Source organism: Notolepis coatsorum (assembly GCF_963971535.1).
Source record: "Notolepis coatsorum genome assembly, chromosome: 18".
Lineage (NCBI taxonomy): Eukaryota > Metazoa > Chordata > Actinopteri > Aulopiformes > Paralepididae > Notolepis > Notolepis coatsorum.
The window spans coordinates 12123196-12143684 of NC_140182.1; the positions used below are offsets into that span (position 1 = coordinate 12123196).

At 44.1% G+C, this 20489-nt stretch overlaps 1 protein-coding gene across 1 annotated transcript in view; it reads right to left on the reverse strand.

Moving 5' to 3' along the window:
• The window catches only part of ppp6r2b (protein phosphatase 6, regulatory subunit 2b), a 52487-nt gene that overhangs the window by 20321 nt on the left and 11677 nt on the right, over window positions 1-20489 (reverse strand). The window contains exons 9-21 of the mRNA XM_084335474.1: window positions 19827-19939; window positions 17936-18049; window positions 17282-17402; window positions 15479-15640; window positions 12023-12244; window positions 8736-8800; window positions 7409-7524; window positions 6189-6274; window positions 3731-3808; window positions 2793-2890; window positions 2346-2403; window positions 1146-1267; window positions 610-773 (exon numbers count right to left, since the gene is read on the reverse strand). Of these exons, the coding sequence (XP_084191600.1) occupies window positions 610-773; window positions 1146-1267; window positions 2346-2403; window positions 2793-2890; window positions 3731-3808; window positions 6189-6274; window positions 7409-7524; window positions 8736-8800; window positions 12023-12244; window positions 15479-15640; window positions 17282-17402; window positions 17936-18049; window positions 19827-19939 (1519 nt within the window). The remainder of the gene's footprint in view (window positions 1-609; window positions 774-1145; window positions 1268-2345; window positions 2404-2792; window positions 2891-3730; window positions 3809-6188; window positions 6275-7408; window positions 7525-8735; window positions 8801-12022; window positions 12245-15478; window positions 15641-17281; window positions 17403-17935; window positions 18050-19826; window positions 19940-20489) is intronic.

Sequence of the window (20489 nt, forward strand, 5' to 3'; positions counted from 1 at the left end):
ACGACATATCATAATGGAACGACCCATCATGAGCCCAGAGACGCCTCCCCCACACGACATATCATAATGGGACGACCCATCATGAGCCCAGAGTCACCTCCCCCACACGACATGTCATAATGGAATGACCCATCATGAGCCCAGAGACGCCTCCCCCACACGACATATCATAATGGAACGACCCATCATGAGCCCAGAGACGCCTCCCCCGCACGACATATCATAATGGGACGACCCATCATGAGCCCAGAGACGCCTCCCCCCCACGACATATCATAATGGGACGACCCATCATGAGCCCAGAGACGCCTACCCCGCACGACATATCATAATGGGACGACCCGTCAAATCAAGTTGCTCCCTTTCACTGCTGCACTACCAAACGGTTAACCCTTTCACTGCGACAATACACAGAAGGTCAACCCTTTCACTGCGACAATACACAGAAGGTCAACCCTTTCACTGCCACGCAACAGCAGGTTAACCCTTTCACTGCCACACTACAGAAGGTTAACACCTTTACGATCACACTACCGACGGTAACCGTCCTAACACACGCATGCACGATAACGATAATATGTAACAATAATTGATTTGAGCGTATCTCACTCTGCACGGGCTCTGCGTCGCTCTGGCTCGAGAAGAACTGCGGGAGGTCTTTGTGCTCCTCCCCCTCCTCCGTGTCGGAGCCGGCCGTCCTATCGGAGGCCTCCGTGTCTGAAGCCGCCGTCTGGTCCCCGCCTCCCCCGTCACATGGCCGCGAGCCTCCGAACCTCCACACAAACAGGCACAGGCAACATTTTAGCACGTATGATTGTGTGCGGAGAAATGTGCATTAGCATTAATACTAATCCAGCATTAGCATTAATCCAGCATTAGCATTAATCCAGCATTAGCATTAATCCAGCATTAGCAGTAGCATTAATCAAGCATTAGCATTAATCCAGCATTAGCAGTAGCATTAATCAAGCATTACTTAGCATTAATCCAGCATTAGCATTAATCCAGCATTAATCAAGCATCAATCCACAATCCTAATTATGAGCAGGAATTTTTATTTATTCATTTCAAACAATGGAATATCTTACTGATGTGACCTTTTAAAAAGGGACACATTTGAACACTGTGTCTGGTTGAGTGTTCACCTGTTCCTGGACTTGGTTTGTGTTGCATAGTTGATCTCCCGGTCCTCCCAGATGTCCTCCTCGTCGTCATCAAATGGCTGAATCTTCTCCTTCGCGCAGGTCTCAAATACAACTGTATTAGCCTACACACATGCACACGCACGTCAACCAAAGACTAGAAAGACTGTGCTTAAAGCAGACATATAATGTTGTATGAATGTATGGAATATTATAACTTCTAAATAATACTAGCAGACATATAATGTTGTATGGAATATTATAACTTTTAAATAATACTAGCAGATATATAATGTTGTAAACTTGTATGGAATATTATAACTTCTAAATAATACTAGCAGACATATAATGGTGTATGGAATATTATAATTTTTTTTTTTTTTTTGGTCTTTTTCCCCCTCCATTTTCCTCAGATTTTCTCCCATCCCAATGTTAGTCGTATGCCAATTCCCAGTCCCTTCCTGGTCGCTGCGCACTTACCCCCCACAGTCAGATCATCTGGGAGAGTGGAGGCTACCACGTGCTTCCTCCGACACACGTCCAGCCAATCACCGCTTCTTTTCACCTGGCAGCGCGGATTCTCATCGAGAGGGCGTAGCGTGTGGGAGGATCACACTATCCCCCTCAAGTCCTATCCGCGCTTAGCAGGCGCCCCGACCGAACTGTAGGAGTCGCTGTTTACAACGACCCGGACCCACCCCGCCAGCTTCTCCCACCCTCTAATACAGCCAATTGTATTAGTGTGAACGGCCAGCCAAGCTGGTGACAACCCCGGAGCTGTGAGCTGGATTCGAACAGGCGAATCCAGCTCACAGCTCCGGGGTTGGTGACAAACGCAATCTCCGCTCGGCCAACTAACCGCCTCAGAATATTATAACTTCTAAATAATACTAGCAGACATATAATGTTGTATGGGATATGCCATGTCCTTTCAGCAGACAGCCATGGTGGATGATAATGTGGTATGGGATATTATGGGATATTGGAATCTGTCCCATGGTGGTTGTAATGGGGGACTGTATTAAGTATGGCTGGCCTGCCCCCATGTTTGATGTCATTCAGTCCTCCTAATCTACCCCACAATGCAAAGCATGTAACAGCTGACATAACAGCTCCTAACAACACAGCAAACCCAGTTACAGACACAACATGTGATGTTAGAGTGAATGTGTGAATATGACTGAATAACCTCAGTTAACTCACACTGTCCTGTCCTGCATCAATGTTGATGTTGATCTCTGCAATCCGGTCAAAGGTGGCTCTGCAGGTGGGATACGTTCCATTAGTACACACACACACACACACACACACACACACTTACCCTAAACTTACCCTACGATGCTGTCGTCATGTTCGCTAAACTCTTCTTTGAGTTTGTCACTTACCCTATGATGCTGTCGTCATGTTCGCTAAACTCTTCTTTGAGTTTGTCACTTACCCTATGATGCTGTAGTCATGTTCGGTAAACTCTTCTTTGAGTTTGTCACTTACCCTATGATGCTGTCGTCATGTTCGCTAAACTCTTCTTTGAGTTTGTCACTTACCCTACGATGCTGTCGTCATGTTCGGTAAACTCTTCTTTGAGTTTGTCACTTACCCTACGATGCTGTCGTCATGTTCGGTAAACTCTTCTTTGAGTTTGTCACTTACCCGATGCTGTCGTCATGTTCGGTAAACTCTTCGTCGTTGAAACCAAACTGATCCACAAAGTTAGCGGTCATCTGCTGGATCTGGTAGTCTGAAAACGTCTACAATAGACCACACAAACATTCAACTTTAGGTTCCATCAGAGTGTGTGTGTGTGTGTGTGTGTGTGTGTGTGTGTCAGGCCACGTGAGCGGATCGGCGCGGGGGAGAAATCCGCTCTTCGCTCTTTAAAGCTTGGTCCGCTCCACTAATCGCTCATGTTGACCCCGCCCCCAAGTCGCTCTCCGCTCGCGCACCGCTCACCTTGAATCGAGCGTTCCCCGCGCCAGATCGCTCGGCATATTTTTTTTTTTTTTTTTTTGGAGCATAGTGTAAATTAGCTCAAACTACAACAGTCTACACCCCCTGGGCCCCTTAACAATTGTTTGTATTGAGCCGCATTGTAATTGTACCCATTCTGCAATATACCGTATAAATAACGTTGTTTATCCATTCACTAGCTCTACTAAGCGATGATAGCTAGCCTAGCCACAATGCTATGGTCGCGGCCATTAACGTTAGCATGTAAGCTAACGACAACAACAATGGCGTCAGATTCAGATTTCTAACATCCTGTGAGTGACAAAGCCTGAACAGGATATCACAGGTTCACCCTTCTCAATTCTCATTGGTTGAAAATGGCCTTCATGTTTGTACATCGCCATCTGTTGCTTTGGCATTGTACTACATGTATATTATTACATCAGTGTTAAACCACTGTGAGCGGCCTGGAGTGGATTGGAGCGGAGGAGAACTCTCGCTCTGGACGTCGCTCCGACCCATTTTAAAACCCACTCCTCGCTCACGTCAAAACCGCCGGCTCCGCTCCCCGCGCCGCTCACGCTCCGATCCGCTCACATGGCCTGGTGTGTGTGTGTGTGTGTGTGTGTGTGTGTGTGTACCTGCTGCAGTGTGAGCTCTTTAGGGAAGGGACTCTCCATGTCGTCCTCAGAGCAGTGGCGCAGGTTACGTGTGCCAACCTGTAACAGGGGGCATACAAACCTTAAAGGACTGGTATACATCCGTGCATTTCCTAGCGTCAATATTCACCTGTTTCCGACTAGATTTCTACAACTCATATTTCACTAACAACACTTTAAACTATTGGTAAACAAATGTATTGCTGACAATATACACTTTGACTGCTGTTTTGACAGGGTTAGGGTCTTTACTATTGGCTACATTTGAAGAAATAAACACAACATTAATTCATACAGTCTGTAGATATGGATTTATGGTGTGATGTCATTTGCGGTCCACCACCGGACCGCTTGGGCTTAACACTTTGAGCGCCACTCACGGCTAATCTCGGGTTTACGATCGTGACGTTGAAAGCCACGTCACGGCTTTTCTCGGAATTTATTTTTTATTTTTTTATTAGCGATCTGAAATCATATTGCATCACGCGAGCCTACCGTTGGAGATCCAGGGGCCGCCGGCGATCAGATGTGAAAAAAGCGCCCCCTATCGTCTCCCAGATGGTAAATCACCCTTTTGGAATGGACTCAATGAAAATGGATGGGGGAAAAAAAATATTCCAGTCCACATTTTACTTCTCACCCATGCAGCCGGAGTTACCAGAGTTCATTCTGGAGCCTCTGAGCACGGGTTATACTGTACACACGTTGGATCAATATACTTATCGATTTTTTCGAATGGTGATCAGGAATTGGAATATACCATTTGGATACCATCTGATGTCAGGTAAGGAATCTATGTTATCAGTGTTAGGATAATCAGACTCATTTTCATGGAGATATAAGCGTTTCCACTATATGTGATATGGCTGTTTCACTGTAAAAGCCATGAGGAAATAATAGCAGCGATCATCAGCGCACGGCACGAGCGTGCGTGCGCACACATATACTATCGACCATCCAGCGTTTATTTGAAAACGATTCATAAATAGGCCGACAAATGATAACGTTCTGGAATATTCCAGTAAAAGGCAATTATCATGGAATGTGTTGTTTTTTCTTCGAAACAGAGTGGTTTTCAAAATGCTATAAAAAGGAAATGAAGCGATAAAAACACAATCTGCTTTGCCAATGTTGACTGGAAAATGATTCTTTGATAAGCGATGGGCAGATTAGACACATAGCATAATTTAAAACATAGATTAGGCGATATTAACGTTACATGGGCCGTGGACCGTGGCATCAACGGGGGGGAAAAGGAAAACACGGCCCGGCACTGAAAGTGTTAAGAGGTTAAGCCTGTTTACTAATCAGCACAAATATTTTACATGAACCCCCTGAAGGATTTAGCAACGGTTCTGTTATCAATATTCTGTATATGTAATTAACCTATATCAAACCCCGCCCTCTTTGTGATCCTCCAATCACAATTGTTGCAACAATTTGGAGATTGGAGGATCAGGAAAAGAGGGCAGGGCTTGAGATGTGTTCACTTTGTGTCTGCTCAGCTCCTTCCTGGCTACAGCACCCTGCTAGTCTCTCTCCTCTCTGCCTGTCTCTCTCCTCTCTGCCTGTCTCTCTCCTCTCTCTCCTGTCTCTCTCCTCTCTGCCTGTCTCTCTCCTCTCTGCCTGTCTCTCTCCTCTCGGTCTGGCTCTCCTCTCTGCCTCTCTCTCCTCTCTGCCTGTCTCTCTCCTCTCTGCCTGTCTCTCTCCTCTCGGTCTGGCTCTCCTCTCTGCCTCTCTCTCCTCTCTGCCTGTCTCTCTCCTCTCTGCCTGTCTCTCTCCTCTCTGCCTGTCTCTCTCCTCTCTCTCCTGTCTCTCCTCTCTGCCTGTCTCTCTCCTCTCTGCCTGTCTCTCTCTCTCCTCTCTGCCTGTCTCTCTCCTCTCTGACTGTCTCTCTCCTCTCTGACTGTCTCTCTCCTCTCTGACTGTCTCTCTCCTCTCTGCCTGTCTCTCTCCTCTCTGCCTGTCTCTCTCCTCTCTGCCTGTCTCTCTCCTCTCTCTCATCTGCCTGTCTCTCTCCTCTCGGTCTGTCTCTCCTCTCTGCCTCTCTCTCCTCTCTGCCTGTCTCTCTCCTCTCTCTCATCTGCCTGTCTCTCTCCTCTCTCTCCTGTCTCTCCTCTCTGACTGTCTCTCTCCTCTCTCCTCTCTCTCTCCTCTCGGTCTGTCTCTCCTCTCTGCCTCTCTCTCCTCTCTGCCTGTTTCTCTCCTCTCTGCCTGTCTCTCTCCTCTCTCTCCTGTCTCTCCTCTCTGCCTGTCTCTCTCCTCTCTGCCTGTCTCTCTCCTCTCTGCCTGTCTCTCTCCTCTCTGCCTGTCTCTCTGCTCTGCTAGACTATCATTGACAGGTCAAGGGGGTTATCATATCTTCTGGAAGTTGACATGTCAAGATGGTCTACAGTGTGTGTGTGTGTGTGTGTGTGTGTGTGTGTGTGTGTGTGTGTACCAGGTCTATAGTGTTCTTCCTGTTGGTCTCTGTGAGCGCCTGGTCCACAAAGGTCTCCCAACGCCCCCTGCAGTCCTCTGGCAGCTCTGCATCCACACAAACAAACATTTATTTACACATACAAGCAGGCAAGGAGCACACACACATGTACTTATGTCCACATTATACAACTACAAGCAAGCAAGGAACACACACATGTGTAAATGCAGTAGATTTGGGCAATTCATCAATTAAGACAAGATCATTGACTTTTAGCCAGGTCAAGCCTTTGAGCCAAGTCATGTTTTTCAGTTGTATTTAAAGTTCAAGGAAATCCACTGTTAAAAAGTCCAATAAATGCACGTTTCCAAAGTAAATCCTGTTAAATAATCCTGATCTCAATATTGACCAAAATGATGGTGATAATTATTATAGAGCAGCCCTGAAAAGCAACCTGCCAGTATATGAGCTCAACTGACCCTAAGCCCAACTCAAGCTCCGCCCACTCCTAACTTGACCGTGGAACTTGCAATTGGAGGGTCAAGAAAAAGCCTGAAGAAAAGCTTAGCTTGACTGAGGAAAGAAACCGCTGTGATTGGAGGGTAAGCGTTTGGGATCCGTCAATCAACAACCCGATTGAAGCCGACGGTACAACTGGGCACACAGTGTCCAGCCAATGATGACAGAAGATACTGAACAACACCCTCCTAACTGCTCTGGCCCCTCCCCCTAGTGACCCCAACAACCTGAACGCCTCTCACTCAACTAAGCTAGTGTGTACATCATAGGGCGACAGGGGCTCGGGAGGTAGAGCAGTCGTCTGGCAATCCGGAGGTTCCCGGTTCGAGTCCCGCTCCTATACCGGGCAGCGTGTCGATGTGTCCTTGAGCAAGACACTTAACCCCTAATTGCTCCCGATGAGCAGGTTGGCACCTTGCATGGTTGCCTCCGCCGTCGGTGTGTGAATGTGTGAGTGAATGTGTGTGTGAATGTGCGAGTGAATGTGTGAGTGAATGTGTGAGTGAATGTGTGTGTGAATGTGTGAGTGAATGTGTGAGTGAATGTGTGTGTGAATGTGTGAGTGAATGTGTGTGTGAATGTGTGAGTGAATGTGTGAGTGAATGGGTCAAATGTGAGGAACAAATTGTAAAGCGCTTTGGATAAAAGCGCTATATAATATATATATATTTTTCTTTTACAGGCTAAAACACACACACACACACATACACAGATATACAGACCTGTGATGAGGGTGCTGATCTGTGTGTGAACTGGGCCCTTGTCCAGGTTATGGACCACCGTGTTGGCGATCCTGGTGAGGTGTCCCATGTAGCCCCTCCTCATCCCGGCCCCGGCCCTGAACACACAGAGGTACCGTCGCATCAGAACCAGACCAACACAGGGACTAACTAAACAAGCTGTGGTGACTAACTAAACAAGCTGTGGTGACTAACTAAACTAGCTGTGGTGACTAACTACACTAGCTGTGGTGACTAACTAAACAAGCTGTGGTGACTAACTAAACTAGCTGTGGTGACTAACTAAACAAGCTGTGGTGACTAACTAAACTAGCTGTGGTGACTAACTAAACAAGCTGTAGTGACTAACTAAACTAGCTGTGGTGACTAACTAAACAAGCTGTGGTGACTAACTAAACTAGCTGTGGTGACTAACTAAACAAGCTGTGGTGACTAACTAAACTAGCTGTGGTGACTAACTAAACAAGCTGTGGTGACTAACTAAACAAGCTGTGGTGAATAACTAAACAAGCTGTAGTGACTAACTAAACTAGCTGTAGTGACTAACTAAACAAGCTGTGGTGACTAACTAAACTAGCTGTGGTGACTAACTAAACAAGCTGTGGTGACTAACTAAACAAGCTGTAGTGACTAACTAAACAAGCTGTAGTGACTAACTAAACAAGCTGTGGTGACTAACTAAACTAGCTGTGGTGACTAACTAAACAAGCTGTAGTGACTAACTAAACTAGCTGTGGTGACTAACTAAACTAGCTGTGGTGACTAACTAAACAAGCTGTAGTGACTAACTAAACTAGCTGTGGTGACTAACTAAACTAGCTGTGGTGACTAACTAAACAAGCTGTAGTGACTAACTAAACTAGCTGTAATGACTAACTAAACAAGCTGTAGTGACTAACTAAACTAGCTGTGGTGACTAACTAAACTAGCTGTGGTGACTAACTAAACAAGCTGTGGTGACTAACTAAACTAGCTGTGGTGACTAACTAAACTAGCTGTAGTGACTAACTAAACTAGCTGTGGTGACTAACTAAACAAGCTGTAGTGACTAACTAAACAAGCTGTGGTGACTAACTAAACTAGCTGTGGTGACTAACTAAACAAGCTGTAGTGACTAACTAAACTAGCTGTGGTGACTAACTAAACTAGCTGTGGTGACTAACTAAACTAGCTGTGGTGACTAACTAAACTAGCTGTAGTGACTAACTAAACAAGCTGTGGTGACTAACTAAACTAGCTGTGGTGACTAACTAAACTAGCTGTGGTGACTAACTAAACTAGCTGTAGTGACTAACTAAACAAGACTTACTGTATCTGGTCGTTCTCCTCCCAGGCGTCCAGGATCCTCTGGACCAGGCGACAGTGTTGAAACAGCTGTGAGAGACAAGTTACATTACATTACATTAAAATGTATCGTCATCATACAGTACAGTACAACCAAAATAAGTTTAGCATCCAACCAGAGTGCAAATGTAACAGTAAAGTGCAATAGCAATATACAATGTACAGGTGATTAAACTGGGTATAAAATATATAAATTAGTACTACTGAGTATGTAATATTAATAGGTACAGTGATACGGGTATAAAGACACTATGATAGTAAGTAATACAAAAAAAATCATTAAACAGTACATATAGTTCACTTAATATTATATTATATATTTTTTAATTCTTATTCCTATTCTTATTTTCGATTTTTGACTAACTGAATGTTCATTGTGAGCGATCTGTGGTGCTGAATTTCCCTCTGGATCAATAAAGTACTTCTATTCTATTAATCTATTCTAGTAAAAGTAGGTAAGGGAAATGTACAGATATATATATATATATTATAGCCGGGCCGTTAACACTTTGAGTGCCAGCAGGGGGCGCACGATTTAGCGCTCGAGTGCCAACGCTCTATTCAATGAGAGGGCGAGCACATTTGCGAACGCATAAACTATATCTTAAATTATGGCTATGTGTCTAATACGCCCGTCGCTTATCAATGACTTGCTTGCAGTCAACATTGTCGAAACGGATTGTTTTTTCATCGGTACATTTCCGTTTTATACCATTTTGAAAAACGCTTGTTTTTGGAAATTTCCAGAAAAAAAGTGATTCTGCAGGAATCGCCCTTTACTGGAATACATTAAAAACGTTGTAATTTTTCGGCCTATTTATGAATCGTTTTCAAATAAACGCTAGATTATCGATAGTATATGTGTACTTATGCACGCTAGAGAAGCGGGCTGAAAATCGATTATTTTATTTCCTGATCAGCACACACACACAGGGGCACGTTGATATATCTGTGAAAAGAGCTCTGATTACCCCAAGACTGGTCAAATAGATTCCTTACCTCAGATCAGATGTTCTCCAAAAAGATTATTCCAATTCCTGATCGCCATTCCAAATATCGATCGCGTTTATTGATCCAACGCTGGGTGCTCAAAAGACATATTCCACGTTGTTCTGAGGGACCACAAAGACTGCAATCGGCTCGGATTACATGCCTGACAAGTAAAATGTGGATTCCGGATTTTCTTTTCCCCATGCGTTTTCATTCAGTCCAATCCAAAGGGTGCATTACCATCCGGGAGACGATAGGGGGCTGTATTTTCCCTGTTCGAGCTCAGAGAGTCCCATTGGTAACGTGAGGCTAGATTGATGTGGAAATCGCTAATCATGGCGGAGAGAACAAAACGAAAGTCTGGGTACACTTTACGAAAGTCGATGCCGACAACGCACGTTGCCACAAGTGCAATAAAACATTTGCAAGTAAGGGTGGCAATACAAGCAATTTGTCAAAACATCTGTTGTCAAAACATAACATTAGTCTGCAGAAATGCGCCATTTTCTACTGCTTTGCTCGCAGTGTTCCATCTCCATCCACGTCCACTGCAGGTAAGCCAAGATACGGAGTTAGCTAGGCTAATAACGAATTATTACAAATAGGCTAATAAATAAAATATAATTGCTTAGCTAATTGTTTAGCTACAAATATATTTGAAAGATGACAACTTTTTATAGATCGTCATTAGTCAGGCTGAGGCTGCAGCCACCATGTCCCAGCCCACCCCTCCTCCCTCTACCACCACCGGTCCCAGCCACGCCCAAAGTCCCAGGATGACAGAGGATAGGGGGAACGAGTGTCACAGGGCGTGACCCAGTTTGTTGTCAAGGGCCTGCACCCTTCTCTACAGTGGAGTCCAAGGGCTTTAGGTAACAACTAATCATTCAGTGTATATGGTTTTTTTTTTTTATCTTACATTTGTTTATTATAAAAAGTCTATAATTCAGACACATTTAAAACATTGTTGCTGCTGTTGCTGAAGAAATAATATTTATTTATTATATTTATTTATAATTTATTTATAAAGTTATATAAAAGAACATTTCTGCTGCTGTTGCTGAAGAAATAATTTATTTATAAAGTTATAAATAATAAAGCAATGTCAGGGCGGCTAGGTGGTGCAGTGGGCAAGGCGCTCACCACCAATGCAGGAGACGCTGGGTTCGAGCCCAGCTCTCCGCATTGCTATCAGCTTGGCTGATCGTTCATACTAATACAATTGGCAGTATTAGGGGGTGGGAAGCTGATGGGTGGGGATCGGACGTTGTGGACAGCGACTCCTATAGGTCGGTTGGTGCGCCTGCGCAGCAAAATCAGGAAGCGACGGGGGCGGCGTGCCCTCCAAACGCAGACCCCCGACGCTGAGAGATCCCGCTGTGCAGGTGAAAAGATGCGACTGCTGCTTCCTCGAGTACCGGAGGGGACACGTGATGTAAGGCTTAGTCCACATTGCAGCCGGCTTGTGGGAGGCATGGCCTAACAACATTCGAGACAGTGGAGGGTAGAATTGGACGATACGAAATTGGGATGGGAGAAAAATTGAAAATGGGAGGAAAAAGTAGATCAAAAAAAAAAAAAATAATAATAAAGCAATGTCGATAAAGTACCGAACCATTATCGATAAGAGTAGTAGTATTGATAAAATCCTAACGATACCCATCCCTAGGTAGAACACACATATTTTGAATGCCTTCAGCAGACTTCAAATGAGCCATTTTAATCTAGATTAATCTAGATTAACTCCAGGATTGCAGATATATTAATCTAGATTAAAAAAAAAAAATCTATGCCCACCTCTAATATATATACTGATATAGTATCTACAGATATAAAAAGCATTATGTGCAGGTATGTACAGACAGATGTAGATATATACTGTAAATATATATATGGTAAGAATAAATATATATATACCGTATATATATGCGGTATATACAGCATTGTTGTATATGCTATCATACAGAGTTATATGGGTTATATGCAGGTGTATAGGTAGGTATATAGAAGGATTATATGCAGGTATATTCAGACAGATATGGATATATATATTCTATAAATATATACAGCACTATTGTACATGCCATCATATAGTTATATGGGTAGGTAGTTATGATTACTATGATTACAGTGTATGACTAGTATACGTTGAGTTGAGGTGAGACAAAGACAGACAGACAGACAGACAGACAGACAGACAGACAGACAGACAGACAGACAGACAGACAGACAGACAGACAGACAGACAGACGAGACACCTACGTGAGCCACCATGATGCCATGTGCAGAGTTTTCGGGAGTGACCTCTGGGTCTTGGGTTGAGGCCTGCTCCTGCGGGCCTTCCTGTTGATACCTGGACTTTTCCTGGAATCCCAGGCCAGGCTGGAGTCTTGCTTCATGGGCAGAGGGTCTGAGGATGGCAGCCACACACAGCTCCACTTGGAGGTGCAGGAAGTTATTCCAGGTATATTTAAAGAACAAGTCCTGTGACATAAAAAAACAGAATCTCAGTGAAGAGTCATCGGCCAACTTCACTGTGTCAGACTGAACGTGTCATAATAATATAATGCAGGACCTGTTCAGAGGTCTTTAATTGGCATGCAACTATCCTCAATGTTTAGCGGTTAGCACACACGGTTACACACACACACACCGGAACACACACGCATGCATTGTTCTTTGTAGGATCGCAGATGCGATTCATCTCTGCGATTAACCCATCCCGTCGTCCTTCCCCCCCAAGGGCAGCTGGGAGCAGACAGGCGTCGGCGAGGGCCGCGCCAGGGGACCAATCCAAGTGCTCCTGCCGTCTTCGTCAAGGACGCCACAGCGTTAGCGATCTGTTGTTGTGCATGTTTTTCCATTGGGTTTATCTTATCGGGGGGAAAACCCTTGCGAGCACGGGGAGAACATGCAAACTCCACACAGAAAGGCCTGGGAGATACCCCACCTGGGTACCTGGGATCATGGAAACCTGGTCCCCAAGCGGGAATCGAACCCTGGACCTTCTTGCTGTGAGGCGACAGTGTTAACCACTACACCACCGTGCCGCCTCATTAGTAGGGGTGTAACGATGCATCGATTAATCTAAATGCATCGATTCTAATGTGTTCGATTCGATGCATCGATTTGAATGTTAGAATCGATTCTAATCTAAATTAATCGAAATAAAAAAATAAACTTTTATTTATTATTATTTTATTTTTTTTGTGTATTGACCTATTAGTCCATTCATGCTGAGTGAATCAGTTCCCCCAGCCACATTTGTGTATTCAAATTTTTTTGGGGAATTAACTGATCAAATTAATCAAATCGTGGTCAAATGAAGAGATCTCATGATGCATTGAATCGTTGCCAGAAGAATCGTAATCGAATCGTTGTGAGGTCGAATCGTTACACCCTAGTCATTAGGTAAGTGACACATCCTCAGTGAAGGGATGAAGCATCGCTACGATGTCATGGTGGACATGGAAGAGAGAAATGTGAGTTAACATGTGGCGTTATCATTCAATTCGCACACAGAACTGCCCTACTGTCAGTCTGGGGAGGGTGTAGACGGCATGCCTCCTCTGATACATGTGGAGTCGCCAGGTGCTTCTTTTCACCCGACAGCGAGGAGTTTCACCGGGAGAACGTAACACGTGCAGAGGTTTACGCTATTTTCCCCCAGAACAGGCGGCCCGACTGACCGGTAGGAGGACTCATACCCCCCGGAGGTACTGCTGACAGCTGATTCGTCTCTGCGGTGTTAGGCGAGTGCTTAGACCTCTACGCTACCCAGCCGTGAAGTTAAAGTCCAACGCACACGGCGGGCGATTTTTGCCAGGCGACCGACTTTTTTTGCAAGGCGACCGACAGAATTGTATCGTGTCCATTGTTATGAATGAGAGAACCCACACGGCAGGAGATTTTCTAGCGACGATCGCGCAGCAACTTCTGTCGCTTGGCTAAATATCGCCTCAATCCTGTTAATTATTATTAACAGGAACAATTTAAATAAATAACGTTAGTTGGAGAAGCTATAGTGGCCGTTTGTCATTAACACTTTGGGTGCCATGGGTTAAATTCATGATATACCATAGATTGCCAGCTCTATTTGTCTATGGAGAAGTACCCCTTCTTTGCATGGCTATAACTTTTTAAATTCTATTGCTACATTGCCATTATTAGGGCCCATTCAAAGTCCTATATGTATTGTTCATTGTGTAGCAACGTTAAACTTTTTCATTCACATATTCATAGTAAAGTATGGTCTAATGTATAAGTATGTTTTCATCTCTTTCTGCAGCTTTCTCCAGAACGTGATCTATAGCCCCAAATGCATTATATTGATGATGAAATACAGTTTGATGGCAATCGGGGCGATATAAAAAATTTAAATTGGACGTACTTCTAGAATGATCTACGTATGATCTGATGATGACCGGATGGGCGGGGGATCGTTTATAATTCCGTGGGCAGCGTTATATCATTCATCTAGTGTGGGTCATATGTTCATCATAACAGTTTATATGGAACACGATCAAAAATAACGCTGAATCTTACCGGATCTTCCTCACGCCGTTGGACGATCAGCGTGGTGTAGACCGTTTTCGATTATGGGATGTTTATCCTGATGAACCATTTCCAGCTTGTATAATACTATATACGTCCAAATCATGTTGTTTATCGAGTTATTGGCAATGGATCGCTATATATTGTGACGAGCCAGAGTGCCGGCAGCCAAACCGAGTGCCCGGAAGTAATATGGCCGACCAGCACAACCTCCACAGCACTTCCTGTTTGGCGATTGCGCCGATCGGCCACCAGATGGCGCTCCTGAACCGCCAGAGAGCTCAGTGGGTCCTCCTGGTGGATCTCAGGCCAGCGGAGGGGAAATATGAATCAGATCACAGATTTTTGAAATATTGATATTAAAGACGCTGTAAAGCGTCCTTCGGCAACTTGAACATGGCCGGGAATGACGCTGTAAAGCGTTTCCCGGCAGTTAAAGTGTTAACTAATAAATTGACAATGCGCCACGATGCACCTACTAGATGTTTTTATACTCGGGTAACAAAACAAGTTGTGGATGTTGACAGAGTTTAATGTCCAGGCTGCAGCTGATGTAGTTTGTAAGGTTTATTGTCCAAAGACAATGATGGTTGAGAACAAAACAGTTTGCGTCTTCCGTGAAAAAACATTCTCTCTCAGCAGGTGCATAACATTACTTGTCCAATCGGTGGTAGTGAACGTATTGTAGCGATCAGTCATGCAGTCATGTCAGGAAGAATGAGGCGAGGTTGTATTCGTATATGGTGGTTTAATTCCAGCTCAATATGGGTTTTACAGGTTAATAAGTCATACTTCCCTCGTAATGCACAAGCGCAACACAGCTACCTGCTAATACGCTCGCTTCACGACAACCGTACGTTCGGTCCGTCCTCTCATATCTCCCGGGGGGCGAAACGACACCCCCAGCTAAACAGAGCGACACATATAGCTTATTATACCTGAACGGTCGGATCTGGTGTGGGGTGCCAAGCGATTGTCATTGAGCGACAGACGACCGCATCGCCAGGCGACGTCGGTCGCCCGCCATGTGTGCTTTGGACTTAAGACTCACCAGCAGCAGGTTAAGACTCACCAGCAGCAGGTTAAGACTCACCAGCAGCAGGTTAAGACTCACCAGCAGCAGGTTAAGACTCACCAGGTCCATGGTACAGGTTAAAGACTCACCAGCAGCAGCTCCATGGTGCTCAGGCGACAGAGCTCCTGGGCGACAGCGGCGTGGCTGGAGGAGCTGGTGTACAGCAGCGAGGCCACCAGTCTGGCCACGTGGAGACGAGTGTTTCCCAGAGGGTCCTCCAGAAGACCCATGCTGGTCAGCATGGCACCCCGCTGCGCGCATGCACACACACACACACACACACACCTGGTCAGCATGGCATCCCTATCTCATCTTACTGCAATGCACTATTCACTGGTCTCCCCAAGAAAACGACTGAAAGACCCCAGCTCATTCAAAACTCTGCAGCTAGACTACTAACTAATACCAAAAGGAGGGAACACATTAGTCCCGTCTTAGCTACTCTACACTGGCTTCCTGTAACTTTTAGAATTTCGATTTTAAAGGTGCTTCTCCTCACATACAAAGCTCTAAATGGACAAGGACCCAGCTACATTGCTGACTCTCTAATAAACTACACACCCGCCAGAACACTGCGATCATCAGATGCAGGTCTATTAGCGGTCACCAGAAAGAGTCATAAGAAGATCGGTGATGCAGCCTTTGTAAACTACGCCCCAAAACTGTGGAACACGTTACTCAACAATACTAGTGAAGCCAATACGTTAGACCTTTTTAAAAGGCAGCTTAAATCTCTTTACCAAAGCATTTGACTGACTTTACACTATTATACTGCACTATTTCTCTGTGATTGACATTGCACTATTTCTCTACGTTTTATTCCCCATGTTTTTATTCCACTTTATGTTTTTGTTCACTTATTTTATATATCTGAGGCTGGACATCTGTACCAGTCAATTACTGTTTTCCCACAGAGATAGGCGGGACGTTTTGGGACCGTGAGCAGGAAATGCGAAAGGCTTTACAAATGCGAAAGTCTTGGCGTCTTTATTATTTATTATAATTTGTATTCCCTCCGTTTCTTTCTCTTATTACTTTATTATTCATAATTTTACTGTCTATTCTATTCTACTATTTTATTGCACTGCACCATTTGACTCTCTCCATTACTTTTTATTACAGGTTCGAAACTGTCAGGTATTAAACTATGTGTGTATCAAGCGAGAAAGACTGTCAGGCTTTAAAACTGTGTAGGGGACCCAGGCCTGAGAGAGGGAACTGCGCCCTGAGAGGGAGGTTCGAAGGGTCAAAGTGGGTATCAAACAAGAGGGAAGACTGTCAGGTTTTAAACTGTGGATACCAAACAGAGAAGGTAAAGACGACTTTAAACTGTTGAACAGTAATCCAGAACTATTTTATTGCACTGTAAAAAACTGTATTTCTTTTTTTATATGACTGCACTTTCGAATATGATCAAGTAGTGTGTGTATCTATTGAATATGATCATGAGAGAAGTAGTGTGTGTATCTATTGAATATGATCATGAGAGAGGTAGTGTGTGTATCTATTGAATATGATCATGAGAGAGGTAGTGTTTGTATCTATTGAATATGATCATGAGAGGTAGTGTGTGTATCTATTGAATATGATCATGAGAGAAGTAGTGTGTATCTATTGAATATGATCATGAGAGAAGTAGTGTGTATCTATTGAATATGATCATGAGAGAAGTAGTGTGTATCTATTGTCATATGATCATGAGAGAGGTAGTGTGTGTATCTATTGAATATGATCATGAGAGAAGTAGTGTGTATCTATTGTCATATGATCATGAGAGAGGTAGTGTGTGTATCTATTGAATATGATCATGAGAGAAGTAGTGTGTATCTATTGTCATATGATCATGAGAGAGGTAGTGTGTGTATGCACTTCATGACGCCTCAGTGTCTGACCTTGGGCGGCTGCAGCAGCAGTTGGTGGAAGTGGGTGAGTTGGGGTTGGATGGCCATTAGGATGCTGCTGTTGACGGTGTAACTTCTCTCAAATCCCTGAGTGTCCATCAGACCATCAACCCTGTAACGGACACAACAACACACAAAAGCATGAGTCAAACTGGAACTAGACGGTAGGGCTGAGCCCAAACGTTCGGACCTTCTTTTGTTACGTTGGCATTCGAATTCTAAATCAACATTCGAATACAAAAAATAATAATAATAAAAAATATTTATATATATTCATTCTGTTTAAACCAATGTGGTTTTTCTTCACAGTTTCATATAAAGATTAGGCTACACTAATATTATAGTATTAAAACTGATGATTTATATTCATTAAAGAAAGTAGATTTGATGAGAAAAAAGACTAATTTAATCAGATTAATCACTTTATTCAAATTGAGGATTTAGTTTGAGGATATTTATAAAAAAATTTAAAAAAACTTAACATTTTTTTTCCTTTATTTTTTTTATTATTAAAAACGAAGGTTCGAACGTCCGTTCGAAAAACCCTGACGAAGTTCGAAGCCCAAAAACAGGCTTCGGGGACAGCTCTACTAGACGGTACATTAAACTGAAGACTGAGGTTGTTCTGCACAGGAGGTCACTCACACAGGCCTTCTGATCTCCAGCAGGGTGAGAAGAACTTGAATCCCATTGACGATGCAGCTCTCCGTCCTGCGGCCAGAGAACATGTTCTGCAGCAGCTGCCCCACGCACTCCTGTCTGTAGGAAGACAGAGGACATTACCAGCTGCCCTACGCACACCTGTCTGTAGGAAGACAGAGGACATTACCAGCTGCCCTACGCACTCCTGTCTGTAGGAAGATAAGAGGACATTACCCCTGCTCTACCCACTATACACAGACTTGGCTGACAGGAGGAGCATGTTCAGTGCTAGGCTCACACTACCCAAATGCAGCACTGAACGTCACAGGAAGTCCTTCATTCCAACAGCCATCAGACTATACAATGCATCACTGTGCCTCACTGCATCACTGAGCACAGAGTGGCAGTTACCATCTTCCTGGACTTAGTTTGAAACAGCACTGTGCAATATTACACCTACTGTAGACCTCAGTATATTTTTACTGTATTTATTTACTGTATATTTTATTCCATTTTTATTCTATTTTACTCTACTCTTATCCTAGGCAACTTGATTTGATTCGTTTTATTATTCTAATTCGTGACCTGTTCTGTCTAAATGTTGAGCGATTTGCAGTGTCAAATTTCCCGCGGGATAATAAAAGTATTTCTATTCTATTCTATTCTATTCTATTCTATTCTATTCTATTCTACGCACTCCTGTCTGTAGGAAGACAGAGGACATTATTACCAGCTGCTCTACGCACTCCTGTCTGTAGGAAGACAGAGGACATTACCAGGGACCACACATAAGAGGAAAAGCTAGAGCAAGCTGGTGCAACTAGCTACAAGAGGTCTTCATCATCAGCCTGGGAAATGGCCTAGAAGTGGGCCGCGTGGAGAGTAGGGCTGTCCCCAAATAGTCCACCTACCTAGTTTTCATTGGTCGTTTGGTCGCAGGGGGAAAAACTAACTCTATTCAGGAGCTGCACCTTGTCAACAAGAGGTCAACATGAGGTCAGTATATAACTGGAGCTGAACCTTGTCAACATGAGGTCAGTATAGAACTGTAGCTGAACCTTGTCAACATGAGGTCAGTATAGAACTGTAGCTGAACCTTGTCAACATGAGGTCAGTATAGAACTGTAGCTGAACCTTGTCAACATGAGGTCAGTATAGAACTGTAGCTGAACCTTGTCAACATGAGGTCAGTATATACAGTAACTGTAGCTGAACCTCGTCAACATGAGGTCAGTATATAACTGGAGGAAGTATGAAACGCTAGAGGACCTTTAAATGACGGACACAGACACAGACAGACAGACAGACAGACAGACAGACAGACAGACAGACAGACAGACAGACAGACAGACAGACAGACAGACAGACAGACAGACAGACAGACAGACAGACAGACAGACAGACAGACGGCTGGTAGTAATTAGTAGTTATGTCGGGCAGGGAATCCAAAGTGTGGGATCATTTGGAGAGGGTACAGAAGGACCCCAGGACGGTGACATGCTTAACTCTGCCAGAACTCTGCAGTTAAACATTCACCTCAAACATTCACCCATCATACATCGACCTCAAACATTCACCTATCATACATCGACCTCAAACATTCACCTATCATATATCGACCTCAAACTCACTACAGGTGAGTGAATCACAAGCTAACATGAGATCACTACAGGTGAGTGAATCACAAGCTAACATGAGATCACTACAGGTGAGTGAATCACAAGCTAACATGAGATCACTACAGGTGAGTGAATCACAAGCTAACATGAGATCACTACAGGTGAGTGAATCACAAGCTAACATGAGATTACTACAGGTGAGTGAATCACAAGCTAACATAAGATCACTACAGGTGAGGGTTATAGGGGTAGTAAGGTGTACACGAGTCTCTTACGATTCCAGCACAGTGAGCAGAGGGTCTGCTTCAGAGCTCTCTTGGAGCTGATTGGCCTGGTCTCTGCTCAGACGGATGATGTCACACAAGGTCTGGGACGCATTGGACTGCCTCTGAAAAGACACACGTAAAAAGGACACTGGTTCAACATCACTGTGTCCTCCTGGTCTGAAAAGACACACGTAAAAGGACACTGGTTCAACATCACTGTGTCCTCCTGCTCTGAAAAGACACGTAAAAGGACACTGGTTCAACATCACTGTGTCCTCCTGGTCTGAAAAGACACACGTAAAGGACACTGGTTCAACATCACTGTGTCTTCCTGGTCTGAAAAGACACACGTAAAGGACACTGGTTCAACATCACTGTGTCCTCCTGCTCTGCCAACGTGACGGTTTGGTACAGATGCACTACAGTAAGGACAGTTGAAAGTAGCTGCATTTGAAAATATTCTCAAGTAAAAAGTAAGGCTGTCAAAGTTAACGCGGTATTAACGCGTTATCGCCCCGATTCTATTAACGCCACAATTTTTTTTAACTCACGATTAACTTTTAAGATTTTCTTTTTCTTTTTTTACAACTAGACTTACACTCAGGTGTATTATTGATGCTCTCATTGATACTATGTTTGTTTCTGAAGTGTGTGTGTGTGTGTGTGTGTGTG